The 26,830-nt window shown below is 37.0% G+C and overlaps 1 protein-coding gene across 1 annotated transcript; it reads left to right on the top strand.

Annotated features, from left to right (window-relative positions):
- Positions 1-522: 522 nt before the first annotated feature.
- On the top strand, positions 523-9,757 carry LOC114278418 (protein INVOLVED IN DE NOVO 2). The gene is made up of 7 exons (XM_028220464.2): positions 523-664; positions 1,021-2,129; positions 2,310-2,491; positions 5,585-5,653; positions 5,747-6,034; positions 8,271-8,474; positions 9,261-9,757. The coding sequence occupies exons 2-7, from the start codon at positions 1,028-1,030 to the stop codon at positions 9,489-9,491; spliced, it is 2,076 nt and encodes a 691-aa protein (XP_028076265.1). The 5' UTR covers positions 523-664; positions 1,021-1,027; the 3' UTR covers positions 9,492-9,757.
- The last annotated feature ends 17,073 nt before the right edge of the window (positions 9,758-26,830 follow it).

Genomic DNA, 26,830 nt, shown 5'->3' with positions numbered 1-26,830 from the left:
CACATTAGAAAATATGAATATTCATATCACTAAATTACTAACCATTCAAAAAATATTTGTAAGAGTAAAAATATTCATAAAATACTTTAAATATAAGAATTAGAATATGATAGATCAAATATTCAAATAATATGACTTATTGGAATACAAGAATATCTTATAGACTAATTGGGATATAAATACTTGAAAAAAGATTTTCTAATAAATCTCCATTTTTCGAACCCTGATTTTATTTTTAAATTATTATTTAAATAAAATATTTTAATTAAATATATTTTTAAAATATAATTTAAAATTATTTTTATTATTATTAATCAATCAATTAAATTTTTTTTCTCCTCTTATCTCTCCTCTCACATTTTATACATCAATCAATCAATCAAAAAATAAAAACTATAAATAATTTAAAAATTATTTTTAATATCCATAATCAAATAATTTTTATCTTTAAAAACTCAAAAAAAAAAAAAAAAAAAAAAAAAAAAAGGCTCAAATCATTATTTTAAAACTAAACAAAGGGGCTTTCTTTTCGGCCATCCTCACCCCCACAGAGTCTGTTCATTCTCTGTTTCGCACAACCAAAAACCTCACTCTCTAAATCCCTAGTGCGATTAGAGTCGGTGAAACCTCAGGAAGATCGATCGAACTCTCTCTAGCATTCGAGGTAAGACAGTTCATTCTTGCTAATGCATTGCTTTTATTATATGCTCTGTTTGGTTGCTGGGAAAATGTATTACTACAAGGTAAGAATTTTGATCATTGGATTCCTATGAATGTATATCTTTGTTTTTTCTGTGTATGTAATGGCAACAAAAGTATGTGTGGATAGACAGAATTTATTATATTTGTTAGAATTATATCGGAGAAAATACAGACTTTCACCTCATTGAGCATAATACGTTTGACTGGAAAACAGGGTTTTGAATATCGGGTTTAGGGTTTATGTTCTATTTATCGGGATTTCTTGACACGCAATTGGGTTTTAGGTAAAATGGTTTTGATGGTTATGTTTCATTTCAGGTTATAAATGTCTCGGAGAAGAGAGGAGAAGTATGACTCTACTGATACTGAATTGGAAGATTACAAATACATGTACTACAAGGAATTGAGAGATGGAAGGGTAAGGGTCAGAATTTCACGTAAAATTTTCCAATGCCCTTATTGTCATGACAGGAGGAGGAAAGAATATGATTATGAAGAGATTTTCCGACATGCTTCTCGGATTGGGAGTGACTCAAAGGGTGCAAGGTTCAAGGACAGAGCAAGACATTTGGGTTTGTTGAAGTATTTGGAGAGGTGTATAGATACAAAGGGCTTATCATCACGGCCCACCGGAAAAACTACTGGCTCTGGGGATAAGTACATTGATGAGAAGAGGAAATCATCGCAATCTCCCACAAGAACAAGAAGTGAACTGGAGAGGCCTGTAGATGGGAAGACTACATCATCAAAATATGCCAGTAGAACCACTGAACTGGTGGAGACCGTTGTAGAACTTTCTGAACCTGGTCAATCCTCCCGATACACCACAAAAACTATTGAGCTTTCCAAACGGAAAGCTGGGGAAGAGCTGATTGTTTGGCCCTGGATGGCTGTTGTGGCCAACATTGTTGTGGAATATAAAGATGGTAGGTATGTGGGAGACAGTGGTAAAAAGCTAAAAGAGGAGTGGGTTAGCAAGGGTTATAACCTCGTGAAGGTTCATCCTTTGTGGAACTACCGGGGTCACTCAGGCTTTGCAATAGTAGAATTTAATAAAGATTGGGATGGCTTTGAGAATGCAATGACATTTGAAAAAGCATTTGAAATGGAAAATCATGGGAAGACAAATTGGCATTCAGTCAGGCATAAAGGGGATAAACTTTATGCTTGGATTGCGCGAGAAGATGAGTACAACATGAATGGTCTTATTGGTGAATATCTTCGTAAGAATGGTGACTTAAAGACAATTTCAGATATTGAAATGGAAGATAAGAGAAAAGGCACAAAACTTGTATCCAACTTAACTAATGAGCTTGAGGTTAAGAATATGAAATGCGAAGAGATAAAGAGTGAAATAAGCAGGACTGAAATTTTCATGGGGAATGTGATGAGGCAGAAGGAAGAGATGATTCAAACTTATAATGAAGGTATTCTAGGAAAAGCTTAATTTTGCCTTAGGTCATAAGCATTATGATTCCATTGTATAATTTTGTATTGGGTGTCAGAAAATTTACTCTATTTCAGAACTGAATATATTGTGCATATTTTGTTTATATAATGCTACGCTCTCCATAGCTTATTTATTTATTTTACTTCTTGTTAATTAGAGCTGAAGGAAATGCAGAAGAATGCATCTGATCAACTAGAAAAGATTTTCACTGACCATGAAAGGAGTAAATCACGTTTGGAAGCTCAAAGGCAACAACTTGAAATGGTCGAGAAAGAACTGGAAGAACGTGAAGCTCTAAATGAGAGTGAGAAAAGGAAGCTTGACCATGAGAAGAAAATGGTATTGCCCTTGTATACTGAACTCAACAAAGCTTTGTCCCAACCTTTTTTGCTTATATGTTGTACTCAACTTCATCTGGATTTACACTGTAATATATTGATGACTGTCTCCTTTTGGACTTACTGGTGAACAAATGAAATACTTAGGTGCCGTTTGGTAACACGGGTGTGTTTGGTAACGTTTACGTTTTCAGTTTATATTTACAAAAATTTTATAAACTGGTTTTTGTTTATTTTTTATTTATTTTTAGAAAAACATAAACTACAAACGCGTTTGATAATTGACAAAATGTTTAAAAAATTTTAAAAATTAAAAAAGAGTGAGAAATAGCAAGTGGCGGCAAGTGGCGGCGGAAGACGGTGGTGGAAAGTGATGACGGTAGGTGGTGGGTAGCTGGTGGTGGGTGGTGGTGGGTGGTGGGTGGGTGGTGGTGGCAGGTGGGTGGCGGATGGCGGGTGGTGGTGGCGGGTAAGTAACGGGTGGTGGTGGTGGGTGGGTGGGTGACGGTGGCGGGTGGTGGGCGGTAGCGAGTGGGTGGTGAGTGGTGGTGGCAGGTGGGTGGCGGATGGGTGGTGGGTGGTGGCGGCAGGTGGCGGTGGGTGGCGGTGGGTGGTGGCGGTGGTGGGTGGTGGCGGGTGGTGGTGGTGGTGGGTGGTGGCGGGTGGTGGTGGTGGATGGGTGGGTGACGGTGGCGGGTGATAGGTGGTAGCGAGTGGGTGATGGTGACAGGTGGGTGGTGAGTGGTTGTGGCAAGTAGGTGGCGGTGGTAGTGGCGGGTAGTGGGTGGTGGCAGGTGGTGGTGGTGGTGGTTGCGAGGGGTGGATGGTGGTGGCGAGTGGGTGGGTGGTGGGTGGTGGTGGCGGTTGGTGGGTGGTGGTGGCAGGTAGTGGGTGGTGGTGGCAAGTGGGTGGTGAGTGGTGGTGGCAGGTGGGTGGTGAGTGGTGGTGGTGGGTGGTGGTGGCGGAAGACGGTGGTGGAAAATTATGGCGGGTGGTGGCTAGTGTTGGGTGGTAAAAAAAAAAAAAACTTAAAACTCAAAATGGAAACACATTTTTTGTGTTTTTATTTTTTGGCTAAATTTATAAACTGAGACAACCGATTTATAAATCAAAAATTTTATCAAACAAGTTTTTATTTGAGTTTTTTAATTTTTTTGTAAATATAAACAGAAAACAGAAAATATGTGTTACCAAATGGACGTTTTCAGTTTTCTGTTTATATTTACAAAAATTTAAAAAACTCAAATAAAAACTTGTTTGGTAAAATTTTTGATTTATAAATCAGTGGTCTCAGTTTATAAATTTGGCCAAAAAATGAAAACACAAAAAATATGTTTCCATTTTGAGTTTTCAGTTTTTCTTTTTTTTTTACCACCCAACACTAGTCACCACCTGCCACCATTTTCCACCACCGTCTTCCGCCACCACCACCACCACCACCACCACCTGCCACCACCACCCACCACCCACCTGCCACCACCACCCACCCACCACCACCCGCCACCCACCCACCACCCGCCACCCACCCACCACCCACCCACTCGCCATCACCACCCACCCCTCGCCGCCGGCACCACCACCACCATCCACTACCCATCTGCCATCCACCCGCCACCACCTACCACCTATCTGCCATCCACCCACCACCACCCGCCACTACCATTCACAGCCCGCCGCCACCACCCGCCACCTACTTGCCACCACCACTCACTACCCACCTGCCACCACTAGCCACCCACCACCACCAACCAGTTGCCACCCACCCACCCACCACCACCACCCACTGGCTACCACCTACCACCCGTCACCCACCCACCCACCACCACTACCCGCCACCCACCTGCCACCACCACCCGCTACCACCACCACCACCACCACCCACTCGCTACCACCCACCATCGTCACACACCCACCCACCGTCACCACCCACCACCACCTGCCATCCGCCACCACCACCTACCACCCGCCACCACCGCCACCACCACCCACTCGCTACCACCTGCCACCGTCACCCATCCACCACCACCACCCGCCATCCGCCACGCACCTGCCACCACCCACTCGCTACCACCCACCACCGTCACCCACCCACCCACCCGCCCGCCACCACCCAACACCACCAGCTGCCCACCACGCACTGTCACCACTTTTCACCACCGTCTTCCGCCGCCACTTGCCACCACCTACCATTTCTCACTCTTTTTTATATTTTTAAATTTTTTTAAACATTTTGTCAATTACCAAACGCGTTTGTAGTTTATGTCTTTCTAAAAATAATCAAAAACCAGTTTATAAAATTTTTGTAAATATAAACTGAAAACATAAACGTTACCAAACACACTATTAATAAGTTCCACTGAATTAAGTCTTAATGCTTTTACATGAGTGTTTCTTTAGTTGTTGCTGCTGGTTATGTTGTTTGGGAGGGATGAACAAACCTCCTCCTATGTCCAGGCGTGGGACCAGTGATGTTGAAAAACAACACTGGCAGAGTTTCAAGGTCAACATTGATCCATGAGAGAAATTATAGGCACTTGCGGGGAGTAGAAAACTTGCTTTCGCTAATGCACAAAGCTTAGATGATCTGGTTGTACTAGGGCTTGACCTCCATTATAAGATGGGGGTGCTGATCCTTCTTGTAATTTTCCATTCTTACTTACCAACATCGATGCTTTCTTACCCGTGTAGCATCCACATGCCTTTATGATGACAGCAAGTATGGTAGGTTTTTTTTGGACTAAATTTTCTAAATCCACACTTGGAGCAGTAATTTGATAGTACAGTTTTTGCGCATTTTCATGCATCATACATACTAGAATAAGAAAAAAAAAAAAGAAGAACATTTGGACTTCTCTACCAATTACATCCTTTCTGATTTAGTGTTGGGTTGAAGCTATTATATTGTTTGACTCTCCATTGGATTCAAAACTCGGTAGCTTCTGTTTCATTCCTTTATCTGCCCAAGTATAGTGTAGTTAAAATTGTTTATGTCTAATGTTTTGGATTGGTTTTTAGTGGCAATTGGTAGATTCTCTGGAGAAAAAATATTAGAAATTTTTGTGCAGAAGTGATACCAGCAGTTTTATTCCTGCAGAATAAGAGGGCAATTTTGGAGCAAAAGAAGGCTGATGAAAGTATGTTGAAGTTGGCAGAGGATCAAAAGGTATGTTGCTGATTTTTTTTGGTGTTATACTCCATTACCAGGACAATATTTTGTTTTAGTTAGAATCATACACATGACTGATGTAAATGGCAGAGAGAAAAGGAGAAACTTCACAAACGAATTATTGAACTGGAAAAGAAACTTGACGCCAAGCAAGCACTGGAGTTGGAGATTGAGCGTATGAGGGGAGCTATACAAGTAATGAAACATATTAGTGAGGATGGTAATAACGAAGATAAGAGGAAGATGGAATCAATTAAGAAAGATCTTCAAGAGAAGGAAGAAGAACTCGAAGATATTGAAGCACTCAATCAGGCACTCATAGTCAAGGAGCTTAAAAGCAATGATGAGTTGCAGGAAGCTCGCAAAGAGCTAATTAATGTAAGCCCCTCTCTCTCTCTCTCTCTCTCTCTCTCTCTCTCTCTCTCTCTCATGTTCTTTTAAACATTGTATTTTTGATAAACCTATTGTCAATCTGAAAAACTATTAATACTACTCTTATTGAAAAAATGTAGAGTTTAAAGAAATGAGCTTAGGTGTAGCTTGCTAGTTGTAAGACATGTATTTGTTCTATTCTATTGTATCATCACACGTGGATAGAAACAAGCCGCCAAAATGTGTTTCTGCCGTAGTGTTGATCTTAAACTAGGTTTTATTTATTTATTTATCTTAACATAGAAAACCTAGTTTGCCATTCACTGAAATTTCTTCTGCACTATGTTGAATGGAGCCCTACCTGGACATCTTGTCTTGAATTTACTATCTATATTGTCCCTCCCAAACACATATTAATGTGTACTAATTGTGCATTGTTTTTATTATCCCTCTCTATGCCCTGCATAGCACCTTAACTCTTAACAGACTTGCTAGAATGCATACATATCTTGATAGAAACACTGTTATTTGGAAATTAAGGCCATGTTTGGTTTGTATTTGTGAAATAATTTTCTGGAAAGTATTTATAAAATTTGTTTGGTTGTATGTTTCGAAAATAGTTTTGGAGTTTTAGAGGTTGGGATGATTTGATTTTTTTTTTTTTTTTTTGGTAGTTGAATAGATGGGTGTGAGAGAAAAAGTGATTGATTGATGTTTAGGATGCGAGAGAAAAGTGATTTTGGACTTTCTTTTTTTTTTGTCAAAAATTTTTGACCAAACAAATTTTTGAAATTTTTTCTCAAAAATTGTCTCTTAAGAGTCAAACCAAACAAGGCCTAAGGCTCTGATTTTCTTACTTACTGCTGCAAGAACCTTATTTCTTATGTATGAACCACTGACAGAAGCAGGTCCTAATATGTTAACAAGATGCAGGTTTTAATTTATAATTCAGAATCACATTTCATACTTCTACAGCAAAAACAAACTTACCTTGACTGTATTGTGTCTGGCTTCTTGTCAACCCAATCCAAAATTGTGAAACAATTCATTGCAGTAAATTTGGCTGTTTACGATGTGCATGTTTGAAGCATAAGGCAGGGGAATGCAGGTTCTAGCTGTAATGTAAAGCACTAAAACTTTAGAAGCTTTTTGCTTGCTGGTTTCTTCACTTGTTTATATTGAATACACCCACCTTCTACAGGGCTTATTATTTTGTAAGGTATGCCTCATTGTTGACATTCTTTATGTCCTTGTTGGGATTATGATGGGAAAAGGTTGTTAATGATAAATAAAGAAAGGGGTCATTCCGATTTGTGTGAAATCATCTGCTAGGTTACATGCATTATAAATATTGTAAAAAAAAAAAACTTAGGTTGTGTTTGGTGGAGCTCTCAAATCATAATTTCACTCACTGATCTGAATGCGACGTTTGGTTCCGTGTTTCAAAAATCATTTCCACATCCGCGTTTGAAAACTCATCTATCCGGTCATCCACCTAGATGTCCGGCCTGTTGACCGGAACAATGTTCAGCTCTATATTTATTTTTTTATTTTATTTTTTTTGCACCTGTTATTTTTATATTTTAAATAAAAAAAATTCAGAATTTTTTAAATTTTTTTTAGGAGTTTTGAATAGAATTTTGGATTGTGTGTTTGGTTATGAGTTGTAAATTTTTGAATCAAATATCATAGGTCATGTCATTCATTTCAAACTCTTTTCAAAAGGAACGCCATATATTTCTGTAACAAATTTTTCACACTCAAATCTTAATTCCAAAACTTAAATCATAATTCCAAAACTCACAAACTCAAAATACAATTCTATTCTCAAATCATAATTCTAAAGCTCTACCAAACGCTACCTTATTTTCTCCTAAATAAGTACACATATATGAAAAGGTGCCAGAAAGAGGCCATAACCCATGTATGTCTACAATGTGTTTTCCAAAAGGAACGCCATATATTTCTGTAAAAACATTAATCTCAATTCTATAATGCATAATTTTTTCATGGCATTGTAGACTGAAGATTAGTTTGACTTCTGTTGTGTTTTTTCTATGACAACTTCCCATTGAGAAAATCAATGGTGAAGAGTCGCAAATATGTTCGTGTCAATACACTTTCTTCTCTCTCTTTCTCTCTCTCTCTCTCTCTCTCTTGTAAAATGAAGAATCTGTGAAAGTCTTTTGTAAAATGAATTCCTTTAATATTTAGTGGATAATCTACTTTTCTTGCCTTGTAGGGTTTGAAGGACAGCCGTGCTTTCATTAATGTCAAGAGAATGGGAGAGCTTGACGATAAGCCATTCCACACAGCAGCCAAGAAAAAGTATATGCATGAAGAAGTAGCGGAGAAAGCAATAGAGTTGTGCTCCTTGTGGGAGGATTACCTTAGGGATCCAAGCTGGCATCCTTTTAAGATCATCCCAGTGGGAGGAGATCATAAGGTATGTATTATGTTGACATTCCATTACCCTTTAATTCTCTTTTTTTGTACTGATGGTGTTTCCCTGTTTTACAATGCCTATACCTTTCACCAGTCTGACATTGTTGGTTGACATTTGCATGTAGTGTTTATTAGACTTGACAGAGCTTTGTCCATGACATGTAGACAGTCAAGAAACTGAATTCAGAAAGACCAAATGGTTGGCCTTGTAAACGTCCTTAATTTCTTATAAAAAAAAAATAAGAATATGAAATTAAAAGATCGGTATTTTTGCATAAATTTTACAAACCCCATCCCCCCCCCCCCCCCCAACCAAAAAAAAAAAAACTTCTACCTTGTGACAATGCAAAGAGGCATTTATGAATTATGAATTAGCCTAGCCACAGGATTGCCCTGTGACTTGTTTGCATCTACTTCCCAAAATTTCTACCCCGTGTCCAGTGTTCTTTCCCCATCGTCGCATAATGTGGCAAATTAATTGAATTTTAATTCTAGAGATGCCACATCGTGTAGTGGGGAAAGGGCATTGGATAAGGGGACACAGATTTAGTGGAGAATGAATCCCACACTACTAATGGGACTTCATTAATCTATTTAAAGTCCATGCATTTTTTGATATCACCCCCGACATGACTAGTTTGGTCTATTTAAAGTCCAAGTTAGGCATATTACACTTGTACTACTTAATCAGTTTGCTTGTTTGGTCATCTATCTTCCTCGAAACTCTTTTTCCTTTCAGCTTTCCATTGACCTAATTGTATGATTTATATTCAATATGGCTGCTCAGGAAATAATTGATGAGGAGGATGAAAAACTGAAAAGTCTGAAGGATGAGTTTGGTGATGAAGTCTATGAGTCTGTGACAACAGCACTGAGCGAGATGAATCAGTACAACCCCAGTGGTCGGTACCCCCTGCCAGAGCTATGGAATTCCAAGGAGAAAAGGAAGGCAACATTAAAAGAGGCAGTATCATTCCTATTGAAACAATGGAAGTTACATAAACGGAAGAGAAACTAAAAGTTTGTGGGTGGGTTCTGTAAATTTTGCATAGGAGAGTTCTGTCATGAAATATTTACAAATTTGATTAAAGAGGAGAAGAATTAGCTGGAAATGGACAGCACTGATTTAAAAAAATAGAAGGAACAAATTGCTCTATGTTACTCTGGATCATAGTCTTAACAGAAACTTGATTAAGTATTGTATGCTACACCATTGCATTTGGATTGAATGGTCGTGGATTTGAAAGGTGTATGGGAGATTTTATTGTAGGGTTGTTCTGCTCATTGTTTCTGATTTTGGTCTTTCTTAGGCCTCATTTGGCAAGTGGTTTTTTTAGTCAAAAAGTCAAAAAAGTTACTAAAAAAGTCAAAAAGTCAACAACTTAGTTTTCTTCAAACTTGAGAGTATAGTGGGTGCAACTTGTGGTCTAGAGGTGTGTTCTTTTTAGATCTCAGGCTCAACTATTATTAGAAGCAATTCGCTCTTTGTAGCCATCCCCTAGATTTGTCCGATCCACGAGGAGGGGATATTTTGCGTGGCTCTCAGGATTAGTTAAGGTGTGCGTAAGCTGGAAATCTAGTCATGAAAAAAAAAATCTTAAGAGTATGAAATACAAAATCTAACTTAGGGGCTATAAACGTTGTGCTTCCATGATAGTATTTGTTCTGTATTGTCTCCATTTGATGTATGTGTTTTGTCTGGAATTAGTAGCTTAGAAAGAGAACCCACCAGGATCATTGCATGTAAGAATGCATGAAGACCTATTAAGGCTTCATCATAAAACTTCACTTGGGATTAAATTCATTCATCGATAGAAAATGAGATTTAAAAAAAAAAAAATTTGTGTTTAGTTACCAATAAAGAAATTAATATTTGCAAAAAATTGTATTTTTCTTTTTCTTAACAAATTCAAGATATTCATGATCCAAACATGATGTAAAATATAGTGTAAACATGACTTTGTTGTAGTGTTAATCAATATATAATGATCATGAATTTTTTTTGAAAAATCATTATGAAAATTTTCTAATAAATATAAACATTTTGGGCAACTAAGATGAAGAAAACATAATGTGAGAGCCAAAAATATATATATATATATATATATCAGATTATTAGGATTAACCCAAACAAGGCCTACAATGGGTTTAATCCAAACAAATATCATACCACACATCTATATAAAAGGGGGCATCCCAAAAGAGGAGGTATGTCATCTCTCTCTACGCTACATACCAACACTCTTCATTTCTATACCTTCATTCTTTTACTCAAGTGACTAACTTCGCCATTGGAGTGTCTCCGACCGACAACCCCAGTTGGGTGGCGTCGATCATGTTCATCTTTGCAGATCTATAGAGACAAAGTTCATCTCTTCGTTAGAACTCTACAATCTATGTGATATGATTTTCATGGTCTCACAATTGGCGTTGTGTGAGTGATTTTCTGACCACACTGCCCGCTTAGTAACCAACTGGAGAGCACCGGCAGAATAGATAGCACCTGGCTGACCTGCAACAGAAAGAGAAGATTCCGGCGGTGGTTCGTCCACCCGGGAGCACTCCGACGATCAAGTCAATATATCTCTCAAAGATAAATCAAGTGCTAAACTCACAAGCTTGAGTATCAAAAGCATACCTTAGACCCATGGGGGTGCCTCTCTTTTATAGCCAACATAAACCTAGTCCCAATAGAAGCCTAACTTCTATGGACTCAAGATTACTGCTAATCTTGGACTCCCAGTAAGATTAGGATAAACTCTCTAAGAGTCTTATCTTAATACAAACTGAAGTCTTCTCTCATTCTAGGACTCTTGCCCCTCATCCGCTTATCTCGGATGCCGATATCTTCGGAGGTAACCTCGGCCTATCCGAGATGACCTCGGCATAACAACCAGGACACATGACATATCGGCTGACACGTCGGCGTCACCTTGGCCACGTGTTGGTACTTAGAAAATATATTCCCACAATTTCCCCCTAGGTTCTATTACCTCGGCATTTTGAGGTGATGGAACCTACACTGTTCGTTCATCTGTGCCCCTCTGTCCGAGATCAAACTCGCCGACCTCAAAGTTCCCTGGACTTTACTGTCCACTTCTGTCAAGTATCAAGTTTCATGCTTTCCAAGCTGCTCGAGATCACACCTCCTAGCCGAGGTTCTTGTTTTATTAATTCATAAACTCCAAGAGCTTTGCAACTGCTCCACTCACATTCTTTGGTGGGTTTCCGACTTCTAGTCATCTATTTGACTCCGGCGATCTTTATATCGGCGTTCATTTCTCTTAGTAGGTTCATAAACTCTTTTATTAAGCTCAATCTTTCATAATTCTTCTGAATCCGTTTACTTGCCCTCTGTTGTCTTCTATTTGCGTCTGTTTTCAAGTTTTGAATTGTTTGAACGCCTGGCACTGTTCTTGCCATATCCGCTTTCTGTTGTTAGTATCGTGTCTGGGGCATTACTTTCTTGTTATTCACATACTCACTTAGTGCCTGTGCACTTGGCTTTATTCTTGAACTTTGTCGTCTTTTTAACTCTAATTTTTCTCTTTTTTCATTTAATCCTCTAGCTTTTTCTCTTTCTAGCTCTTTTGCTTAAATCCGTCATTGTTCCAAGCTTTCAAGCTCTGCAACTGTTTTCGTTCCTCTCCTCCGGTGAAGCTTACATCATTCTGTCATTTTCGAATCCGTCGTCAAACTTCGGCAATTCTCATTCCGACTTCCCTCTTTCTGGTAAGCTACTGTTCATCCTGGTTTTATTTCTTGTTGCTTTCCAAGAAGCTCTGCTTCATTGTTAATCATCATTGTTGTTTTACCCGTTGTTTCCAAATCATCTTCTTGAATACACACTGTTCACACATTTGTTGATTTCTGCCACTGTTTTTGGCTTGACACACCTGTGCAATCTTTTTGTCTTGATTTTCTGATAGCTTCATCACCATTCTTGATTACGAATTACATTCTTGTTTCTGTTTTCTGTGTCTTTTTCCAGATTCTTGCTTTCAATCCTTGCCTTCAAACTCCGAGGTGCCAATCGGCGAAAAGAGCTTTGATCAAACTCTTGGGGAGATCGATGCTGAGCTCGAGGTCGAGAAGGCTGCTGAGAAGTCTTCCCAACTGTCTTCTATATCCTGTCATTGATGCCGAGTAGTCTTGTTTCCTTCTTTTACTCCTTGTACCTTGTACCTTGTACCTTGTACTTTGTCCTTCTTTGTATGCTTTTAATCCGGCCGACGTGCCATTTTTGTAGTCTAAATAATTTATTTTTCAATATTCAGGCCGAAGTGCCTTCTTTTTTCTTTAAATGCATTTCTCTAATTTCTTCCTTCAATGAATGTCTTCTTTTTTCTGCTCTTGTATGATTTTACACTTAGAATAATTTGCATGTCTTCAAAGTACACATTGACTGTGCAATCTCTTCGGGTAAAATACCTCTGTCACAACTTCTAATCTTGCTCATCTCGACCTTGTCCTAACACTTGAAAATATTGTAACAAATATTTTCACAAGTGTTGCTTAGGACTTGTCACTTTCTCAATGTCTTCTATCAAGACTTCAGTTTTCCATATTTCAAGTTTTGACAACCTGGTAGTCTCGGCAAGTACGCAGATATTGCTTGAGCTTGACTTTAACTTGTAAATTTTTCTCAAAAATTTCAACAAGTGTTTTAACCATCATCATTTATCATAACCTCGGCTTAACTTTAGCTTGTAAATTTTTCTCAAAATTTTCAACAAGTGTTTAACCATCTTCCTTTCGATACGACCTCGGTTTAACTATAACTTGTAAATTCACATAGAATTTCAGCAAGTGTTTAAACCAATCTTCTTCCGATACGACCTCGGTTTAACTTTAATCTTGTAAATTCACACAGAATTTCAACAAGTGTTAAATATCACATCGGTTTAACTTCAACTTGTAAATTCACACAAAATTTCAACAAGTGTTAAATATGACATCGGTTTAACTTCAACTTGTAAATTCACACAGAATTTCAACAAGTGTTAAACATCATCTCGGTTTAACTTCAACTTGTAAATTCACACAGAATTTCAACAAGTGTTAAATATCACATCGGTTTAACTTCAACTTGTAAATTCACACAGAATTTCAACAAGTGTTAAATATCATCTCGGTTTAATTTCAACTTGTAAATTCACACAGAATTTCAACAATTGTTAAATATCACATCGGTTTAATTTCAACTTGTAAATTCACATAGAATTTCAACAAGTGTTAAATATGACCTCGGTTTAACTTCAACTTGTAAATTCACACAGAATTTCAATAAGTGTTAAACATCATCTCGGTTTAACTTCAACTTGTAAATTCACATAGAACTTCAACAAGTGTTAAATATCACATCGGTTTAACTTCAACTTGTAAACTATCATATTGTTTTAACTCAACTTGTAAATTGCTACAAATTTCAACAAGTGTTTAAACAATAATCTGGGTTTAACTTCAACTTGTAAATTGTCCACAAATTTCAACATGTGTTTAAACAATGATTTCGGTTTAACTTCAACTTGTAAATTGTCCACAAATTTCAACAAGTGTTAAACAATGATTTCGGTTTAACTTAAATTGTCCACAAATTTCAACAAGTGTTAAACAATGATTTCGGTTTAACTTAACTTATAAATTCATACAGAATTTCAATAAGTGGTAAACATATTCTTCTTCTCTCTCCCCCCTGCATGGCTTCCACATACTCCTTTGCGAACCTTATAAAAGGTCTTCAACCTGGCTAACTGCAGTCCAACCTTGTGTGTTTTCTCTTTTTATCTTCTGGGATCTGAGATCTGCTCACTGAGCTCTTCTCTTCTCGGACTTAAGTGCCGAGATCTTATCTGGTAGAATCTTGGATCTACTCACAGAGGTTGAGCTCTTCTCTTCTCGGACCTACTCATCTAGGCCGAGATCATGTCTTCTAGGATCCGGGATCCAAGGTCTAGGATCCAAGATCCAGGGTTTGGAATCTGGGATCTGCTCATTTAGGATAAGTTCTTCCATACTTGAATGTTATCTCTTTGGGAGCGCTCATGCCCCCTGTCTTTGCATCCCTTCTGGAAGGGTCTTCGTTCCTCCGCAGGTATTTATCCTTCCATACCTGGAGGTCATCTTCGTTGTAATATCCGCTTCGATCTGTTATCTTTGGTGTGTTACCTTTCTGGCCAGCGTTTTTCACTCCGTGACTCTAGTCACAAGTTTCTGTGTTGCAGTCGTTCCCTTCAACGTCGAGGTTGATAGGTTTCCCACTCCTAGCAAAAGCGTTGTCTCCAATCTGATCCTTCTGTCCGTCATTGGCTATCTATTCTTCTTTCTTTCATTGGCCATCTATTCTTTTTTCTTTCCCACAGACTGTGCCAAATTGTGTGAGTGATTTTCTGACCACACTGCCGCTTAGTAACCAGCTGGAGAGCACCGGTAGAATAGATGACATCTGGCTGACCTGCAACAGAAAGAAAAGATTCCGGCGGTGGTTCGTCCACCGGGGGGCACTCTGACGATCAAGTCAATATATCTCTCAAAGATAAATCAAGTGCTAAACTCAAAAGCTTGAGTATCAAAAGCATACCTTAGACCCATGGGGGTGCCTCTCTTTTATAGCCAACATAAACCTAGTCCCAATAGAAACCTAACTTCTATGGACTCAGGATTACTGCTAATCTTGGACTCCCAGTAAGATTATGATAAACTCTCTAAGAGTCTTATCTTAATACAAACTGAAGTCTTCTCTCATTCTAGGACTCTTGCCCCTCATCCGCTTATTTCAGATTCCGATATCTTCGGAGGTAACCTCGGGCTATCCGAGATGACGTCGGCATAACAACCAGGACACGTGATACCTCGGCTGACACGTTGGCGTCACCTTGGCCACGTGTTGGTACTCAGAAAATATATCTCCACAGGCGCCATCTGTGGGAATCGTCGGAAAGAGTTTAACGAAGTAAACTGTAAGTAGAAATTCAACCAACAACACTGTGATGGTGATCTATTTTCTCTCTAATTAAACTTATTGTAAAACCACTTTACAAATTGTTCTTGATTTGTATATACTTATGTGCTTGTTTACAAACTCTGTGAAAACTTTTGTTCATGGTAAATATTGATGGAAAAGCTTCAAAACAAAACAGAATTGGTTCATGGTAAGTATGTGCCTGGTCCCACACATAACATCTAGCATTGGTTCATCTCCTCGTTTACATTATTTCTTCTTTTGTTTGCAATATTTCTTATATTTATATAGGTATGTTTTACTTCTTCACATACAAGATGGAGCTACACTTCTCTACAATACGTTTCCGTCCACTATAACAAATTTTTTTTTTTTTTTTGAAGAAACAATTCATGTTAGTAGGAGATTTCCCAATTGCCAATCTATATTATTGTAAAAATCCATGAACTCATAAAAATTACTACATCAAGCTATTTATTTAATTCCTCCCCCCCCCCCCCCCCCCCCCCCCCCGAAAATTGCATCTTTAGAACATTTCATGCTTTTTTCTTTAATTGATACTTTACTAATTAATGAACCGAAAATTGCATCTTTAGAACATTTCATGCTTTTTTCTTTAATTGATACTTTACTAATTAATGAATTCACTCAGTAATTTATGGATCCAATTTATGAATGATTCAATTTCTAGGACTATTAATTGAAGGATTCTAACTTCAAAACACTTTTTTTTATTAATTTCAAAACCTTTTAACACGTTACTATTTTTAAAATATTTTTTACACAATTTTTAACATCAAACAATATCTCATAAACACTCATTAACAATCGTCTCTTTATATACTCCTCATTCCAAATAGTTGGCTCATTTTCAATATTCGTGCCCTATAATAAGTTTAACAAATAATGTATTTTTATAAATAAAAAAGTCACAAATTAAAAAATATTTTAATTAGTTCTTATTTAATCATTTATACAATAATAAATAGAGTAGTGTTATTAGTACCCCTAAATTATTTTGGACCCCCCCATTTCTTTACTCTCACTTATAAATTTTGAAACCCTTAAAATTTCTTTTGTTCCTCCCAAATAATACCAAAATTCTCCTTAGATGGTTAAAAAAGGCTTGTTAGGCATTTTAGCCAATGTAACTCTAATTTTGAACTCCAGTGGGCTGACTATTGGGCTAGTTACTTTACCATTCTACTTTTTTGGTGATTATAATTGAAGAGCCCTAGAGACTCTCCAAACAAATATGTATTTATATATCTTGGATTTTTATATATTTATGCCTTGGATTTAAAATTTTATATATTTTATATATGTACATGTATATGTAGTAATTTTATATGTTCTTTCAATTCTGTTTAATGAATTACAGAATAATTTATTTTGTATTTTATATTTTTTTCTTCTCATTCTATAGGTTTTGTATGTTTGTATGACAAATTTATTATTATTGCAAATTTATATTAGTAAAATATCATAAATTAGTAATTTTTGTTTTAAAAATTAATTAAGTTAGTTTGAATGATTAGTTAAAATAAAGGGTGTGGTTGGAGAACACAATAGCTAAAGTAATTAGGTAAAATAAAGAGTATATTTTTTTCGTACTTTAGTTAGTGAAAAGTAAAGAGTGTGTGGTTGGAGTTGCTCGCCCCCACACCCTCAAAAAAACCTCACTTCCAAAAAACCTTAACAAAACTCACTAAGAAGAAGAAGAGTCTCATCATTTTCAAAACCTACGAAAAAGAAGAAGAAGAATGAGAAGAATAATACTGTCTCTGTCAATTTAACCAACTTTTTATCTAATATTTTTCATAATTCTCAAATCGAAGCTTTTAATTTGAGCCACAATAATCTTTCAAGGGATGTTCCAATACAAAACTTGCCTATGGTTATCACCAACCTTACTTATCTTAACCTATTATACAATCACTTCTCGGAAATTAAAATCTTCGATTCCCAGTTCTTAAAACGGTTTAGTTCTTCGAGTTTCCTTCATTCTGGACTCATCTCAGATCACAAAAAGTTCAAAATCAATGTTCGATTACCAGTTCCTGAACAAATAAACAATGTTCAGGGTTGTGTTCCAAAATTTTGGTTATATGTTTGGGAGTTCAAGTCCGAAAAAATGACGAACATATTTTATTATTTTTGCCTTTTTTTTAAAGAAACCTATCCTTATAAGGTCAATCTCTTCTGAGCTAAAAACAACATTAAAGTTATAAACATTTCCTAAGTTTTTATTGTTGTATTTCTCTCGTTTTATGGAGTAATGGTAGTCAGAAAATTTCTACTCATTGTCATAGACGAAAAAGTGTAGGTAATCAAATGATTACCATCGTTATCGTCAGAATATTGCCGCTAAAGAATTTTAAGGTTTTGAGAGTGGGTAGATTTTAAAGGTGAGATTTGGGAAAGATGAATGAGTGATGATGGAGATAGGTGCTCTCATAAACTCTAATTCATAATATAGTGGGTTGGTAAGTTTTATTATAAAATGGGGCGTCTCAAAATTAATCAACTTGCTTGTTTTCATTTTTCACAAAACACTTTTCAGAAATTTTTAATTTTTAATTTTTCGTATTTTTTTGTTTTTACTGAATTTTTTTTAATATTTTAAGTAATTTTTTTATTTTTTAGACACACCTAACATAAATACACCTAAAAAGTAAAAAAAATTGTAAAAAAAATCTTTTAAAAATTCACTAAATAACAAAAATATAAAAAAATACAAGAATTCAGTACATTTTTTTGTATTTTTATGTATTTATTAATTTTTTAAAATATGTTTTTACAAATTTTTTTTTAAAAAGTAAAAAAAATATATTTAAAATTTAAAAAATATTCACTAAAAACAAAAGAATAAGAAAATCAAAAAATTCAATTTTTAAAAAACTTAATCTAAAAAATTTAAACCAAACACACTGAATGATATCTTTTATAATAATTTTATTTGAAATTATTATTATAATTAAAAAAAGTAAAATTAATTTATAGAGTAATAATAGTAGCAATATAATAAATAACAGCAATCATTTCCAACTTACTCCCTACTCCTATTTCAATTGAGATTTCGGCGCGCCATTATTTGTCCATAACAACAACCGTCAAAGCATATTTTCCCTGGGCCCCACAATATTAAAACGCCCCCAACACATCCCCACTCGTTACGCTTCTTTTTAAACCTGTACTCGCCGTCTAAAACCACCACGTGTCCTCCAACTTTATTCCCCCAACTAACAGCGAGTACAGTCGCCTCTGCTTCCTCTCCCAAAACAAATAGTCACCACCTGCAAGAACAAAAGCGGCTGGTTTTCAATCTGGGTCTGTGATTTTATTTCGATAATTTAAATTATTTAATATGTAAAATTTATTAAATGTTATACGTTTGTAAAAAATTATGTTAATTGAATATCGATAACTATTTTATCGGATTAGATTTTTGTTAATAGTTTATTTTTTACCGTCTATTTTTTTATATAAAACTGATTTAATCATGTAATTATCGATATCCGATCAACATAATTTTTTATAAACACATAGTGCTTGATAAGTTCTACATATTGAACGGTTCAAATTATCAAACGAATCCAGTGGTAGGTCTCCATGAGCTTAACAATATATTTCAATTCGAATACAAATCGAAAGGGAGCCCGTCCCAAAAAAATAAATAAATGTGTGGATAAATTACTATGGCTACATCTATGCAATTTTGCTATTCGAAAATTGTTTCGAACAAATATTTTATACGTAAGATATTTATATTTATATTGTTCAAATGAATACCTTATCATTAATTTGGATGAAGCAAAATTTAATAGATCAAATATTATTTAAATTATAAATATACCTTTAAAATTTATTTAAAATGCCTTTTGTGAGTGTTTGGTAAAACTTATTTGCAGCTTAAATCAACTTATAGCTTAAAATAAGTCATCGTGGAGTGTTTGGTAAAAATTATGAGGGATGGATTATAGCTTAACTTAAGCCATTTCACTCACAATCTGTTAAGTTGCCTGAGAGATGCTTTTGAAAACTGTTTTATGTGCGCAACCCATCCTTGAGGTGTGTAATGACTTAAATGCCCCTCAGATATTTCAACTATTACCAAAAACCCATTATATAAGCCTTGATCTCAGCACTATTTACTTGAGAGAGACAGAGACAGAGACAGAGGCGATTTTCGGCGGGCGATTTCTGGCTCTCAACATTGTTCTCAACTCTCTCTCTCTCTCTCACACACACACACGAACCAGAGCTCTTTGTCCTTCCATCTCTTCCTCTCTCTCTCTCTCTCTCCATCGCGTATCAAAGCTGTTTCAGATCGGTGGCTAGAGTTTCACGAACAAGAGCTCTCTCTCTCTCTCTCTTTCCATCGTGATCTGAAATCGAAAATCATTTCTGGCGTTCGCTCTCTCTCTCCGCCACCTCCCACGCCTGTATCGACGGCTCACGCATCAACGTCGTCACATGAACGCTCTTTCAGACCGGCGACTGGGGTCACCTGAACGCTGTTTTAGACTGGTGGCGTACGGCTAAGGTTTTGTAATGAAATTTTTTTTGATTGTTTAATGACAAAAAATTGATCATATTAATTGATTATATTAATTAATAAAATAATATGTAATAAATTAATAAATTAAACAAAATTAACAAAAAGAAAGAAGAGAAGAAAAAAAAATCAATAAATTTTATATTGGTATCAATATTAATTGATATTAATTATTAATAAATTAATATTGTATATTTTTTTGATGAATTAATTACTAATTAATAACAATTGTTGATTATTAATATTAACGGTGGTGCTATATGTACCAATTAGTATACACACTAGTATACCAACTAGTATTATGATATTATTATTGACTACATTTATTATACAAATTAAAAATACTCAAAATTATATAAATGATGCCACATCATCTTTTAGTACACTAGTGTGTACATTAATTAATACATATAGTATTATTCTAATATAAATTGATACTAATAAAAATTAATTATTAATATTAATTGATACTACTTAATAATTTTAGTATTAATTGAGACTAACTAAGCCATTAATTAATACTAATTAACAATTTTAGTCTTAATTGATACTAATTAAGCAATTAATTGATACTAACTAATTTATCGATAGTGTTACATACACTAATTAGTATAGTAACTAGTGTACTAACACTAGTTATGACATTATTATTGACTCAACTCATTAATCATATTACAAATCTCAAAAACCTCTTCAGTCATTTCACCCACAATCTGTTAAGTTGCCTGAGAGGTGCTTTTGAAAACTGATTTTGCGCACAACCCATCCTTGAGGCGTGTAATGACTTAAATGCCCCTCAGATATTTCAACTATTACCAAAAATCCACTATATAAGCCTTGTTCTCAGCATTGTTCACTTGAGAAAGAGAGAGACAGAGAGATAGAGGCAATTTTTTGTGGCGATTTCTAGTTCCTCAACACTGTTCTCAACTCTCTCTCTCTCTCTCTCTCTCTCTCTCTCTCTCTCTCTCACACACACACACACACATACACACACATACATACACAGACATATATGAACCAGAGCTCTTCGTCTCTCCCTCATTTCCTCTCACTTTCTCTCTCTCTCTCTCTCCATCGCACATCAACGCTATTTCAGACTGGCAGCTAGGGTTTCACGAACAAGAGCTCTCTCTCTCTCTCTTTCTCTCTCTCTCTCTATCTCTCTTTTTCCTCTCTTTCTCTCTTTTCATCGCGATTTGAAATCGAAAATCATTTATGGTGTTCGCTCTCTCTCCCCCGCCTTCCATACCTGCATCGACGGTGTTGGGAGAAAACAAAACAAAAACCAATTCAAAATATATGAATCCGGCACAAAAATAGCGGAAGTAGTTTATTCTCCCTCTTTGTGTGAACCTATTAGGAAGTAATTTAATAGAGCACAATATATTCTGAAAATAATCTGAAAGTGATGATCCAACAATCACACAACAAGACGACAGCAAATTTTTAACGTGGAAAACCTTCCCGATGTGGAAAGGAAAAACCACGGGACCGTAGTCCACCAAATATCTCCACTATAAACAAATAATGGGTATACAAGAGTTCTCTCTGGATAGAACTAGAGGCAAACAATCAAGAACAACTTACAAATAAGCTTCATTGGTAACCAAAGATCAAACTACAAAGTTTAGGAAAAATCTCACCAAAAACGGTACTGTTCACGGGCCAAAAACCAGCAGTAGAAAACTCCAAATCTGATCTCCACCGTCCAGAATTTAGAGTCTTGAGTTGTGAACTCACCTACCAAATTTCAACTCAATCGGACCACAGATTCTTGTTGATCGGATAGCTTGATCACTACTGGACAGAATTTCTCCTCTCCTCTCTGTTTTGGTGGCAGCTTCTATGTCTCTTTTTGTGTACAAAGAAAAGGTTTGTAACCCTAAACTTATGGGTCAGATCTTTTCAAAAAACATAACCTCTCCATGTGGGCTTTGGAATTCACATGGGCTTACTAAATGTTTTGGGCCTTCCTCCACATAGGATAGAAACCCAACCCAACAAATCTCCCCCTTTCCGACTAGGTGGAGGGATTCTCCATCCCGGCAATTGAGCAACATGTCTCAAGCTTCTCCCTTACCAAAGCTTTTGTCAACATGCCAGCACCATTATCATCAGTATGAATTTTTCGAAGTTCCAAGAACTTATGATTAAGAATTTCTCTTATCCAATGGTACCTCACGTCAATGTGCTTCGACCTCGAATGGAATGTAGAGTTCTTAGCCAAGTGAATAGCACTTTGGTTATCACAAAACAACGCATATTGTTATTGTTTGAAACCAAGCTCCGCCAAGAACTTTTTCATCCATTGCAACTCTTTACAAGCTTCTGTTGCCGCAATAAACTCTGCCTCTGTTGTAGAGAGTGCAACACGTTTTTGCAACCTTGCTTGCCAAGAAACAGCTCTACCTGAGAAAGTGATCAAATAACCCGAAGTAGACTTACGGGTATCCACATCTCCTGCCATATCTGCATCAGTGTAGCCAACTAAAATTTGTTGTCCATTTCCAAAACTGAGTGTCAACCTGGAAGTGCCTCTAAGATATCTCATTATCCACTTTACTGCATTCCAATGTTCTCTTCTTGGATTTGAAAGAAATCGGTTAACCACACCAACTGAATGAGCTATATCTGGCCTTGTGCAGACCATTGCATACATTAAGCTTCCCACAGCTGAGGCATATGGAACTCTTTCCATATCTTCCTTCTCTTTATTTGTAGAAGGGCTTTGATTAGTGCTTAACTTAAAATGAGTAGCAAGAGGTGAGCTAACCACTTTAGCATTGTTCATATTAAATCTTTCAAGCACTTTTTCAATGTACTGCTCTTGTGACATGTACAATTTCTTCTCTTTTCTGTTTCGATAGATTCGAATACCAAGAATTTGCTTTGTTGGCCCCAAGTCTTTCATGGCAAAGAACTTGCTTAGTGGCTTCTTCAATTTGTCAATTCTTGAAGTATTCCTGCCAACAATCAACATGTCATCAACATAGAGCAGTAAAATAATAAAATCATCATCAGAGAATTTCTGCACAAATACACAATGGTCAGAAATAGTTTTCATGTAGCCTTGCTCCTCCATAACTGACTCAAACTTCTTATACCACTGTCTGGGTGCTTGCTTCAGACCATAAAGACTTTTCTTTAGCTGACACACATAATCCTCTTTTCCTTTCACCCTGAAACCCTCTGGTTGTTCCATGTAAATCTCTTCCTCCAAGTCACCATGAAGGAAGGCAGTTTTCACATCCATTTGCTCAATCTCTAAGTCTAGAATAGCGGCTAAGCCAAGAACCACACGAATAGAGGACATTTTTACAACTGGTGAGAAGATCTCATCAAAATCAATGCCTTTTCTCTGACTGAACCCTTTAACAACTAGTCTAGCTTTGTATCGTGGTTGTGAAGTGAGTTCATCATGTTTCACCCTGTACACCCACTTGTTCTTTAAAGCTCTCTTGCCCTTAGGCAGTTTCACTAACTCAAAAGTGTGATTGTCATACAATGATTGCATCTCATCTTGCATCGCATCAGCCCATTCCAGCTTATGATCATCTTCCATGGCTTCTGCATAACCCTTGGGCTCTCCCCCATCAGTCATTAACACATAGTCATCTGCAGAATACCAAGTGGAAGGATGTCGGTCTCTAGCTGACCTCCTGGTTGGAACATCTGGTCGTATCTCTGGTGTTGCCAACTGCTCAAGAGTCTCATCACCTGTCTCGATCTGTAAGGGGTCATCAGCATCACCTAGACCTTGTTGGTCATTCTGAATATCATGTTCAACCTGTACAGGCAAATCTGTCAGAGGAACAGGATCCAAGTCAACTAAACCATCACTATGCCAGGACATTGTGTTATCTGCTTTTTCAATATCTTGTATAGTTTGATCTTCAATAAATACAACATCTCGGCTTCTCACTAGTTTCTTGTCAACTAGATCATATAACCTATAGCCAAACTCATCTAGGCCATAGCCTAGAAAAATGCACTGTCGGGTCTTCATATCAAGCTTAGACCTCTCATCTTTGGGAATATGAACAAATGCTTTACATCCAAAGACACGCAGGTGATCATAGGAAACATCCTTGCCAGTTCAAACTCTGTCTGGTACATCGAACTGAAGAAGAACACATGGTGTGAGATTAAGAACATGTACAACTGTACTCAAAGCCTCACCCCAAAAGGATCTCGGCAACCGTGCCTGTGAAAGTAAGCATCTAACTCTTTCAACTAGTGTCCTGTTCATCCTTTCAGCTAAACCATTCAACTGAGGAGTCTTCGGGGGTGTCTTTTGATGTCGAATACCCTATTGTCTGCAATAATCATCAAAAGGACCACAATACTCTCCCCCATTATCTGTTCTGATGCACCTGAGCTTCTTCCCAGTCTGTCTCTCAACTAAGGCTTGGAACTGTTTAAAAGTCTCCAACACTTGATCTTTGCTTTTTAAAGTGTAGACCCACAACTTTCTTGAATAATCATCTATGAAGGTCACAAAGTAACGGGAGCCACCAAGTGTTTTTGTCTTCATAGGACCACAGACATCTGAATATACCAAATCAAGTATATTTGGCTTTCTTGAAAGAGGGGAACTCTTGAAGGAAACTCTATTTTGCTTTCCTGCCAAACAGTGAGCACACATTTTCAAAAGTGCATTCTTCATTCCAGACAGAAGATTCTTTTTAGCCAATGTTGCCAGGCCTTTCTCACTCATGTGAGCAAGTCTTTTATGCCACAATTCCACTGTAGACTCATCATCCATTGCATTAATAGCTTCTTTGGGGAGCCTTGCTTGCATTACGTACAAAGTAGAATGCTTCTTGCCTCGAGCCACAATGATAGCCACCCTAGTGAGCTTCCACTGACCATTACTGAAAGTGTTGCTATACCCTTCATCATCAAGTTTGCCTACAGAAATCAAATTCATACGGATATCAGGAATATACTTTACATCTCTAAGAACCAACCTCGTGCCATTATTCGTCTCCAAGTGCACGTCTCCAACACCAATAATTTTGGCCAAGCCATCATTACCCATCTTTACTGAACCAGAGTCACCAGGTATGTAGGATGTGAAGAAATATTTTCGAGATGTAGCATGAATAGAGGCACCACTATCAATCACCCAGTTGGTCTCATGGCATGCTATGTTAATAACATCTTCATCATAAACAATGAGAAAGTCTTCGGAAGTAGCGGTGGCAACTTGATCATTATCCTTTCCATCATGCTCAATCCCTTTCTCCTTGTTCTCTCTCTTCAATTTTCTGCACTGTTTCTTGATGTGCCCTTTAATGCCACAATGATAACACTCAGCATTAGCAAACTTGTTGGACTTGCTTCTACCTCTATCTCTGTTCTTCGGACCTCTGCTCTTACTTTTCCCCCTCCTTTCTGTAACCAAAACCTCTGACTGTGAAGAAGATCCCTGTGATTTCCTCCTCATCTCTTCATTTAAAATACTGCTCTTAGCCAGATCCATATTGATTACACCATCTGGAGCCGAGTTAGATAATGACATTCTAAATGTCTCCTAAGAGTCCGACAATGTACCAAGCAAGCACAACCCATGTACCTCATCGTCGAACTTGATACCCATTCCAGCCAACTGATTAATTACTCCTTGAAAAGTGTTCAAGTGATCTGTCAATGGGGTTCCATCTTGGTATCTCAAGGTCATCAATTGCTTTATTAGAAACATTTTATTGTTTCCAGTCTTCCGAGCATACAATTGTTCAAGTTTGTTCCAAAGTGTACGGGCATGTGTCTCTCCACTAATATGATTCAAAACATTATCATCCACCCATTGCCTAATGTACCCACACACTTGTCGATGTAGTAATGTCCATTCTTCATCAGATTTATTTTCTGGTTTTTCAGTAGCAAACACCAGTAGATGAAATTGTTTCACATAAAGTAGGTCTTCCATTTTTCCTTTCCATGTGTGATAATTTGAACCATTCAAGGTAACCATTCTACTCAAATTTGCTTCCATTATTCAACACAAGATGCACAAAAATATGAACCAAGCTCTGATACCACTATGTTGGGAGAAAACAAAACAAAAACCAATTCAAAATATCCGAATCCGGCACAAAAATAGCGGAAGTAGTTTATTCTCCCTCTTTGTGTGAAACTATTAGGAAGTAATTTAATAGAGCACAATATATTCTAAAAATAATCTGAAAGTGATGATCCAACAATCACACAACAAGACGACAGCAAATTTTTAACGTGGAAAACCTTCCCGATGTGGAAAGGAAAAACCACGGGACCGTAGTCCACCAAATATCTCCACTATAAGCAAAAAATGGGTATACAAGAGTTCTCTCTAGATAGAACTAGAGGCAAACAATCAAGAACAACTTACAAATAAGCTTCCTTGGTAACCAAAGATCAAACTACAAAGTTTAGGAAAAATCTCACCAAAAACGGTACTGTTCACGGGCCAAAAACCAGCAATAGAAAACTCCAAATCTGATCTCCACCGTCCAAAATTTAGAGTCTTGAGTTGTGAACTCGCCTACCAAATTTCAGCTCAATCGGACCACAGATTCTTGTTGATCGGATAGCTTGATCACTACTGGACAGAATTTCTCCTCTTCTCTCTGTTTTGGTGGCAGCTTCTATGCCTCTTTTTGTGTACAAAGAAAATGTTTGTAACCCTAAACTTATGAGTCAGATCTTTTCAAAAAACATAACCTCTCCATGTGGGCTTTGGAATTCACATGGGCTTACTAAATGTTTTGGGCCTTCCTCCACATAGGATGGAAACCCAACCCAACAGACGGCTCATACATCAACGCCGTCATATGAACGATGTTTTAGATCA

Source organism: Camellia sinensis, chromosome 14, assembly GCF_055761805.1.
Source record: "Camellia sinensis isolate YWXY chromosome 14, ASM5576180v1, whole genome shotgun sequence".
Classification (NCBI taxonomy): domain Eukaryota; kingdom Viridiplantae; phylum Streptophyta; class Magnoliopsida; order Ericales; family Theaceae; genus Camellia; species Camellia sinensis.
This window is presented reverse-complemented; position numbering and strand designations above follow the sequence as displayed.